This window comes from Dysidea avara, chromosome 13 (genome assembly GCF_963678975.1).
Source record: "Dysidea avara chromosome 13, odDysAvar1.4, whole genome shotgun sequence".
Lineage (NCBI taxonomy): Eukaryota > Metazoa > Porifera > Demospongiae > Dictyoceratida > Dysideidae > Dysidea > Dysidea avara.
Window position 1 is genome coordinate 11,827,110 of NC_089284.1, and position 10,577 is coordinate 11,837,686.

The following is a 10,577-nucleotide window of genomic DNA, read 5'->3' on the forward strand; positions in this document are numbered from 1 at the left end:
ACCAAGAGGCACTTGTTTTCTCCTATAAATAAGGTACACAGAAGTTAAAATGGTAACAGACAAATTTGCAAAAATCTGCACAAGACAACTACTGGGCACCCCGAAGGTTAGTAATTTAGCAGTATTCAGTTCCTATAATATTAAGGTAGATAGAAATTGACTGAGCATCAGCTAAAGTCTGAATGATTAAAGATATTTATGTAAACAAATAGTGTACACAAGGCTGCAAATAATCAACATTCTATCAATATGCATGTAGCAGGGGTGGATCTAGGATTTATAAAGGGGGGGGGGGGGGGGGTAATCCAAGGTGCTAATCTCTTGGGTGGAGGTGTGCAAAGCATGCTGGAACTAGGGGATCTGAGGGCATGTCCCCCCCCCCCCTGCCAGGAAATTTTTGAAAAATATATGCTAAATTACTGCAATTTCTCCCAGAGCGACCAGTAACATCCACAGCATATGAAAAAATTCCATGTAGCTAAATTTTATAAGGAGCTAGGAGAGATCTTGTTGAGAATCTTGAAAACCTGCAAAGCTGTATGAAAAGTACGCCTTTCAGTCAAAGATGATCATAAAGTTTAAATTATTTAATTTAATCAGAAGGAGGCAATGCCGTGATGAGGTAAACTTGGTCTTTCTAAACGAAGAGTGCCAGTAGAATTTGATGGTAGCCATACAGAATCACAATAATCCAACACTGGTAAAATATAAGCTTGATAAAGCAACTGTAGAACTCTTGAAGAAGCTGGCCTAATCTGATTTATCAGTATAGCAAAAAGCTTCCTTCTAACTCTACCAAGAACTTAGTCCACATGAGCTTATCTAAAAGATATACGGCACCAAAATACTTAGTAGAACTAACCTGCTTTAAGATGATATTCAACCTTCCAGTTCTCTGGCGTGCAGCAATGAGCATACATAATGATTTAGCTGCAATGAGCATACATAATGATTTAGCTGCAATGAGCATACATAATGATTTAGCAATGAGCAAACATAATGATTTAGCAATGAGCAAACATTTAGCTAATCACATTTATAAATCTATTAACAACCAGCCAAGTGGATCAACATTCTCTACATCAGTTTAGAAAGGTCACCATGGCTGAAGTGAATTACACAATTATAGATTAAGGGGCGGGCGCCGACAGACTAGCATGCAGTACCGGAAAGACGTTGGTGCACGTGAGTGCAAGCTACCCTAAATATTACGAGATATTTATAAATAGCTAATTATTTACATAAATTCGAAATGAGCTTGAAATAAAGGTGGACGCCAGAATCCCGTGGATACCGAGCTGCATCGCAACCAGCTTCGCTAGACCATTCTTAACACGTTAGCTAACTACCTTAGCGAACGAAAAGCCTTATAGGGCTATCACGTGAGAGTAGTGGTTTGAAATCGTGTTGGTGGCGGTGTATGGATGATGGACCCAAAAATTGATTTCGAAAGTCTTAAAGGAGATGTTAGCATAATCCAATCTTGCACAGCGGAGCTGCTGTCAGTGGCGGGAACACTTAACGTGCCATCCTGGAGATTTCCAGAAATGACTTCGAGCCAAGTGAACGCTAACAAGGTCCTGGAAAAGATATGCTATTCTGAGGACAAAGAAAAGTTTACTGTAGCTCGTACCCTTTTACTGGAGCTAACTGTTGACAGGTACGTTTATTGCTGTCTAGTTGAGAGAAGTTTGTGTAATACCGCGGTGCCTTTGTGCCGTAAAAGTGTGAATAATAGTTCTGTGAAGAAAAGGTTTCACCCATATTATCACTGTACGTGTTGGAGCACACCACACTGTATGTGGAAATAGTGACTACTGGTTATTGTAGTTATGTATAGACTGCATATTTGTTCTGGTTGCCACAGCATTTGTCGCAACACAAATTCAGGCTAATGGTCGTAGTTACAGTAGATGGGGAAAAGTTTGCAATTACAGTAGCAATCGTGAAACTGATTGCTAGCTAGCGATACACTGTATTTACATCACTATACTCACGAAACTTTTCCACCAATTTTCCCCACCTACAGTAGGTTTGGCAAATACCAGTACAATACTTTAATATTGGCCTAGCTTTCCTTACACACTATAGAAAAATAGGTTGAGAAGCAATGCTTTCATTTCCATAGTATTGTAGTACCTAATAAGGAGTATTAGTGTTATTTAACATTTGATATTATTACCTTAATAGTTGCACTACGTATGTCTATGACCTCAAAGTACAACTGCTCTGTTACAAGTACGTGGAATCATTGTATGGTCTGTGACAATCGAGAATTGTTACAGCTGTTCTAGTATGCATTATTAAGAAACAGAACTAGTATTAGTAACTAAAGATTGGCTGTTGTTTTTTAATACACGTACTGCACATAGCCAATGAGGCATGAATGAGCAGACATGGTTAGTACAAAACCTATGTCGTCTATTTCCTAATTGCTACATTGCTAATACAATCACAATAAGAGTGTCCGTGATTCACTGTTATAAATTTGTAAGTGTGTAATACCGTGTGACTCTTTATACAGATACGTATGCGTTGTTGTTTGATAGAATAATGGGAAAAAGTTAATGAATTTGACAAATCAGCACGAATTCGTTAACTTCTAGTATTCCGTCAAAATCTTGATATAATACCTTTTGAAATGGGTCTATGATTTAACTTTTATTTAAACTGATCAAGTGATAATTCGTCAAATTTTGTTCTGTGAAAGTTTCTTGTTTGTAAGGTAATAGGGCCAGCTCTGGGACCAAAACAATGTGGTCTCAGTAATGAGATGACCTTTTTATTTATTAAGGTTATGAAATATACTTTTGCCACTATACCAGAGGTGGCCTCTATATGAGATTTTCAAAGTAACCATTTTAATGTATCCCACAGATTAATGTTCCTTTTGCAGTGTGCATTCAGAGTGGTTGAATGTAGTGCAGATGAGCAGTCCAGCAGTGTTCCTTTGTCACTGGGATCTGTTGCTAAAAGATATACCAAGCAAGTGTTACGTGACTCCCGCAAAGTTGCTACTCTTAAACAACAGGTGCACGTGTCTGTGTCTGTGCATGTGTGTGTGTGTGTGTATTGGGATATGATTGTGGTACTATTACACATGTACCAGTCCTTGCTGTCTGGTGTTTTCAAATGCAGTGAACCTTATAGGCTGGTCTAAACATAGCGCATAGACCAAAATACCGTATAACAACATAATTATATTGACAAAACTAATATTTGGCAATTTGCTGCAGTTGGCAAAAATTTAATTTGGCAGAATGCTCTCACTGAAAAATTGGTGGTACTCACGAGTGGCGGGTGTAAGGACGAAGTGTGCGTGCTATAGTGTACAATGCTTTTTTTGTGCTAAAATGTTATGGATTCAGTCATTGCATGCATCAGTCTGGCCTAGTCGCTTTCATGATTGAACCGGGTCCGGATCTGATGGAATATCTGTATCCTGCTGCAGCCCATTTTGTTTCATGGGCTATGCCCACTTATTAGGATCATTAGGCATACATAGACCATCACCTATTTATCAATGGCTGTGCACAAATTCATGTCTAGCTACCTGCAAGCTTACGTGGAGCCACACCCACTAATCGAGTGTACTAGCTCTAGTCTACTCTGTATAAGCCACACCCATTTGCATGTGTGGGACCACATCAATTTACCAATAAGGTGTGTTAAAGTAGTATCCACGAAGTCACACTTGGTTTGTCAAAACCTGCTTCAACGGTTTGTCGAAACCTGTTTCAACAACTACTATCGAAAGCTTGGACACAAAATATGAAAATAATATTAATGAAATTTAAATTTGGTGGTTTAGTGACAAATCGCCGATTCACCAATTTATTTCACCACCAAATTTAATTGATATACGGTACACATTTAGTAGTGCTTGAAACTACACTATGACCATGCCACTCTTTCAAAGTGGACATGTTAAACGTGGTTGTTTAGTGGTAATGTGGTTACTGGTTAACTCCTTCCAACCAAATTGCACTATCACTGTTAGGTGGTAGGTGTATGCTATATTAGAGTGATTTACAGTTGTACAGCTTGTTCACCCAAGAGTGTGACATCAAACTCAACCATTATTCCAGTGCCACTAAAAGCTCACCAAGTGCGTAGTTTTCACCACTAGCACAACCCTAAGATCACTGATGTGTGGTGGATGGGATGACTGGTGGTTAACCTACTGTACATGCAAGGGTACAGGGTGTAAATGTACAGTAGTGAGATAGGGGAGGAGTGTTAGTGTAGTTGAAAATCAAACATTCAGTCATTTAAATCTCATTACACAGTCATTTTCTTATTCAGATAATTGATGACATTTTAGATAGTTGTTGTCTGGGTAATCCTTTAACTTGACAACTTTCCTATTGAAGCAGCTTCTAGCAGTCCATTCTGTGTACAGCCCTGTTGTACATTAAAATAATGTAGCAATGATGACAATGGAACCTCTCTAAAAGGACCATCCATGTAAAGGAAACTGTACATTTAACCTCTCTGTAAGGACAGTGTTTGTGGAACTTTTCCTATACGATTTTACCTCTAAGAATGGACAACCTTTTTATAATGGTAAAATTTCATCCAAATCAGTTAGTCTGTTATATAGAGGTTTCACTGTACACATATGTCACAAACATATAAGACACCATGTTCGAATTTCACCTGTAATATTAGTACATGTAGTACCGAGTTGCATACTCCGGCGATTGTTTGGTGGAGCACTATAATAGTAGTCAAATGTAGCATGATGCTATGTACATATGTGTGATATATAATTGTGTTACCAATAGTAATAACACTCTGCTATGGCAAAGTGGCTTTCTTGGTCACAAAGGATACTGCCATATACTCAGGACTTTCACAATGACACTTTCAAACACTGTATTACTTTTATAAGTACACATAATGTACAATTACAAAAGCAGTGTACTGTATGCTGGTGCATAGCAGATCTGTAAGTAAGGTTAACTACAGGGTTGTATACTACAGTTATCTGTAAAACTTTCATCTACCATCCTTATGTTCCATCCCTTGATTTTCTGTCTGGCTGACCTTATTTGTTTTTGGTCTATACACATTAAGGAATAGTTAAAATTGGGGCAATCTGTTGTTTTTCTGGACATCTACAGTTTAATAAGTACAGTTGGGGTTCTCTTAAACACCATATGAAGTGCTTGTCTTTTTCATCTTTTGAAGTTTGTTGCATGTGTATATGTACACACAGATTTTTCTGTTTGGTTAAAATTATTTGTTTTGGTCTGACATCATGCAGAGAATAGCTGAATACTGTTGTTAAAATAGGGTTATTTGGTCTAGATGTCTGCACTTCAATTGCTTAGTTGCTAGACAAAATTTCTTGTCGTCACTGGTCTTTTGCTAATATCAGCTGTAGTTTCACCAAACAGGCTAGGTGTAATGTAATCTTATATACAAGAAGTGATGCGTGTGTGTGGGTTGGTATGTGCATGTGGTGGTGGTGGTGTGTGTGTGCGTGCGTGTGTGTGTGTGTGCGTGTGTGTGTGTGTGTGTGTGTGTGTGTGTGTGTGTGCATTAAGTTGCTAGGCAACAGTACTTTAGATTTACATAAATTACAATTGTATCCAAATATTTTATCATGTCAAGTCAAAACATTAGCACATGCTCATGCACATGCTGTAAACAAACAGTAACTAAGAATAAAATTGACTGAATTGACCGAGCAATTCAAAATCAATTATGTCCCAATAGTGACTGTAAGGTTACCAGGCCTGGTAATAGAAATTTAAGCTGTCAAGTGTTGAAAAAAAATCCAAGACTAGCAATGACAGACAGCCTTGCCTTCATACTGATACGAGTTGATATGTAATTGTGTATATGTGCGTGCGTGCGTGCGTGCGTGCGTGTGTGCATGCACACGTGTGTGTGTTCTTCCAAGTTGTATCAAGAGTATATAATAGTAACCAAGAGTATCAAACGGGTGTATTACCCCGTGATTAATGATTGCATAAAGTAACACGGATATTTCAGTAATTGTTCGTTTATATCGCCATTACGGGTTGCTGTATTTAGCCCATTTCGGCCACTACACCAAGCAAAAACATGATAGCTTTAAAGGGAATTGGCTAATGTTAAAGTTCTGGCATCGTCAAGTCGATCCCTGAAGGCATAGCAATACGCTCATTTGTGCAACTATTGTTTTAGCAAGTTTAAGTTATCTTGGGTCCTTACTACGCTTTCCTTGTACAATAACTATTGAATACTTGGTTGAATACTTGGTTGAATACTTGGTTGAATAACACGGAAAACTGGCAAACAAAGACCCGTTGCTACGTACGCATTTCAAATTACTATTTTGTGTAAACGTATAATTACTGAAATATCAGTGTTACTTTGCGCAATCATTAATCACGGACTAATACACCGTTTGACACTCTTGGTTTCTGTTATATACTCTTGGTTGTATGTATGCATGCAATTGATATTAATTTTTGTGATTGATATTTAACTTTTTTTTTTACAGCTTGATAAAAAGACTGACCTGATTGTCAAGTTTCAGAATAATGTCAAATCACTAGAGAAAGATAATGCTGCCCTTCGTGACATGCTGTCGAAAGCGATGTCTGTCACCGAGGAAAAGAAAGACATTGAAGATGTGTGTATCACGTCTCCTTTGGAAGACATTCCATTAGAGGAATATAAGCCTGATGTTAAAGAGGCAGCTGTTCAGACCACTGAAACTGCATTTGTTCTTTGCGCCACATGTGTTAGCATGCAGAAGTGTTTACTCATGTGCTCAGTGCAAACTTCTCAAGTGTGCAACTGTCTATCAGTCAATTCTAAAGTAGCTTCCCAAGACTTTAATGCACAGATGGAAGAGAAAGGAAGATTTGACCATGGCGTTTGGCTGTCATTACTACAACAAGATATGAGCTCAGTCAAAGAGGCCGTGTCAATCCTTCAGGAGCAGTGTCGGAAGTTAAACTCTGAGCTGACATGTAAAGAACAGGAGGTGGAAAATGTCAATAGTGAACTTACCAAAGTTGACAAGGAGTATGGTACTTGTAAGGCAAACTTTCAAGCTGAAAAACAGCGCAACGAGGTGAACATGGCCGACCTTGTCAATAAATATGAAACAAAAGTTGATCAGTTACGGCAACATAATTCTAAACTTATAAACGATATTGACAACATTGAAGTTGTAATGAGCGAGTATCGCAGAAGAGAAGCCGTCATTAAAGCAGAGATGAGCATTGCAAGTGAGGGGTACTACATGTTTAGTTTACCTACATAGGTACTCATTGTTTAAAAATTGTAGCAAAAGTGTTTGGGAGATTGTACAAATATTGTGAACTTTGTGTGGGGTCTGTAACTGTTCTTTGGTAAATTCAATACCTTTACTGTCTAGTGTTGATTTGTGTTGATAAGGTCAATCCTTTATTGTGAGAACAAACTGAGGTGTTACGTAACACAGTGTGTCTCTGATATACCTTCCAGTCTTCCCCATACAAATATTGCAAACTCTTAGTGATAGTTTGTGTAGTGCATACTGCATGTGCTATAACAATAGGACAAAATAAGGCTGAGCTTGAAGAAGAGCTTGAGCGTGCTACAAATGAAGTACTGGAACAGAAGAAAAAGTGTACTGATTTGCAGCAAGTCATACGAGCTATGACTGATGAGCTCCAGTCAGTGAAAGATGAAATCCAGGAGAAGATTGTAGCACTGAAGAAATCTGAGACACAAAACAAGACTTTATCAAAGCAGGGAAAAGTACGTAAGCTGTGCTTTGGTAAATATGCGTGTATTAGACAGGGTTTCTGATAAGTATATATACTCTGAAGCTGAGCCAAACTGGCCCAATCCAGATATCTAGTGCTCCACTAGTAGTATTCCACCAAGCGAATTGCTTCGAGTTTGAAGTGAAGTAGCTACAAAATTGAACTAGTGTTGAGAAAAATGGAGCTGAAGCCATGGGAGTTGTGTGGGTCATTTTGTGTTCACATTGGGCCAATGGAGTGCTACATCGCCTTATCAAATGCCCTGCTGTTAGTAAATTTTTGTGTTATGATAGAAAGTTAAATGGTTTAGTATTTTAGTTATGCAAGCAGTTAATACTATTTTGAAACTGAAATTATTTATTGTTAATGCCTTCAAAGGATGTTTATTGTTTAAAATGTTTTCTATTGCTGTTGATATAGCCCATAATCTCAATGTCTCTTGTATAATACTATATGACTTCTGTATGCACATAAATGCATGCTATTAAAGTGATTGATACAGTCTTGTATACTATAATTTTGTGTATTTGTCCTGTGCATTATTTTATTTAGTATACTAACTAGAGCTTGTACACATTTAATTCATAATTTACATCAGGCTTAGAAATCTTGTAAGAGAACACGCTGTAATGCTGTGTGTGTACACTGTAATGCTGTGTGTGTATACTGTATCCTTGTATAACTTTAAGTGTTACCAGCATATAGCAGGCTTATAGGAGCAAAGATCAGTAAATGTGATGAAAGTACAGTATTTGATGTACTTCTCTATGATGGGAAGTATTGGGAGAGTCCTGTGAAATTCTGTTATCTCAGACAAGTTATGTCTTTCTAATTGTTGTTTACACCTACACAATATACATTGTTGGGTAACTAGTGTGTATCCACATCCTGTTTGTAGGTCATGCAGAGTAAACAACTAGCATTGCAAAATAAACTAGAGCAGTTGGGGAAAGAGTGTACCTCATTACGGACAGAACTAAACAGTGCGGTTCTCGGCAGAGAAGAAACGAGTAGTACACTAAATGAAGTGGAGCAGAAATGTCGTGATCTGCACAACAAACTGACCAAAGAAGAGGTATATGTGTTGAATAGATGTGACTATTTATACATGATAGTTAAAGTTGTGCTACTCCTAAAGATCAATCCCTTACTTATTCATGTTTATACTAGTTTTTTTTTTTGTTTTGTTTTTACTTGCTGATTGCCATTTAACTACAGTATTTAATGAATTGCCAATCTCTTTGATACTATGGCAATGAACAGTGTTTGTACCAAGTATATGTAGAGTAATGTCTTTGTAGTTGTTTTATAATGTAGTTTTCTGATTCTCTGTAGCCATTGTTGAGAATGCCCATTCTGTACAGAACATTTTTGTACCCATAATGCCCATTTAGTTGTCAAAGTCCTTTGTCATCCTGTAGCAGTTTTACTTGTAGTGCCTAAGCTAGACGACATACCACTCCCTTTTCACACAGGCATGACAAAAATGCCTCATAAGAAAATTCCTAGTCTATATTATTACTGTGCATATATATAGCATTCAATCTTCACATGAAGTCCCTTAATTCACTGTAAGTTTTAACATTTTTTGGAAAGCCAAGCATACACATGTTGTACTGGTAAACCATTTACAAAATGTGACACTGATATTCTTTGAACACTTACCACCTTTACAGTACAGTGTTTTAGTAGTCTTTATTAACACAACGTATCCTTAATGGTATGCTATTTGTATGGTATTGATAACTCATACGGTAACTGTATTATTAGTGTGTCGGGTATAGAAATATACTGTATGGCATTATAGTGGAACCAAACCAGTCACCTTCGGGCCATTTTTTTGACAGTTGCATGGATTAGTGTATAACTTGGGGAGTTTAAAAGTTGGCTTTTGAGAGAGAGATGGTGTTTCTAACAGGCGGCTGCTCTAAGACAGGCTCCACCGGGCTTTTTAATATTGCTCACCTCTCAAGCTTTTTAAACACATCAACATTGGCCATCTATTTAACACCCTTCCTCCTAATATAACAGTTATCACAATGCTATCATTGCAGGAAAAGGCTCTGCTAGCTGAGAAATCACTAGAGTCAACAATTCATTCCCTTGAAGATGTCAAAGTCGAACTTGAACGGGAGAAAGAAAAATGTCTTCTCCTAATGGACTACCCATCTTTAAGTGTCTCTGACCCAAATTATTTTGACTGTCTTAAGTCACTAAGCTATGCTGACTCAAAGAATCATTTGTCCGCCAATATTATAAGAATAATGCTACTAGAAGATCAGAACAAGGACCTGAGGAAGATTGCGCTACGAGATGCACAAGAAGGAGAACCAACATTTGAGGTATATGCTATTTCTATTAGTAGTGTTTTGATGCTTTCTTTATCTTGTAGTTAAGAGAACCAGTGCAGCTCTGGAATGGTGATCTGCTGAAAACAATGAAGCAACAGTACAAGAAAACTAAGAAGAACAAACAGAATCATTTACAGAAGAGCACTACCACAGAAGACGACGTGATAGTTACAGACATTGAGAAGACATCACCACCTGTAGTGCATGAGCATTCGTTTTCTTTTAACCATGGTGACTCTCATCCAAGATCGCCAAACACCAGGACAAAAGGCAGTATTGGACGACTGATGACAGCTCTAAATGAATCAAAACTTATCGCCCCTCCCAACAGTTTTGTTAAACTACATGATAACAGCTAACCACAATCACTATTGTATAGCTAGCCACATGCTATACACTTGGGTCTGTACTGTAGTCATCACTTATATTGTAAGCATTGTATCAACTCTGCTATAAACATGAAATGCTTTAT

The 10,577-nt window shown here is 37.7% G+C and overlaps 1 protein-coding gene across 1 annotated transcript; it reads left to right on the forward strand.

Annotated features, from left to right (window-relative positions):
* Nucleotides 1-1,229: 1,229 nt before the first annotated feature.
* LOC136242353 (coiled-coil domain-containing protein 157-like) lies at nt 1,230-10,470 on the forward strand. Its single transcript, XM_066033759.1, has 7 exons — nt 1,230-1,660; nt 2,878-3,031; nt 6,497-7,232; nt 7,544-7,746; nt 8,653-8,829; nt 9,809-10,096; nt 10,147-10,470. Exons 1-7 carry the CDS (start codon nt 1,425-1,427, stop codon nt 10,462-10,464), a joined length of 2,112 nt encoding a protein of 703 aa, XP_065889831.1. The 5' UTR covers nt 1,230-1,424; the 3' UTR covers nt 10,465-10,470.
* The last annotated feature ends 107 nt before the right edge of the window (nt 10,471-10,577 follow it).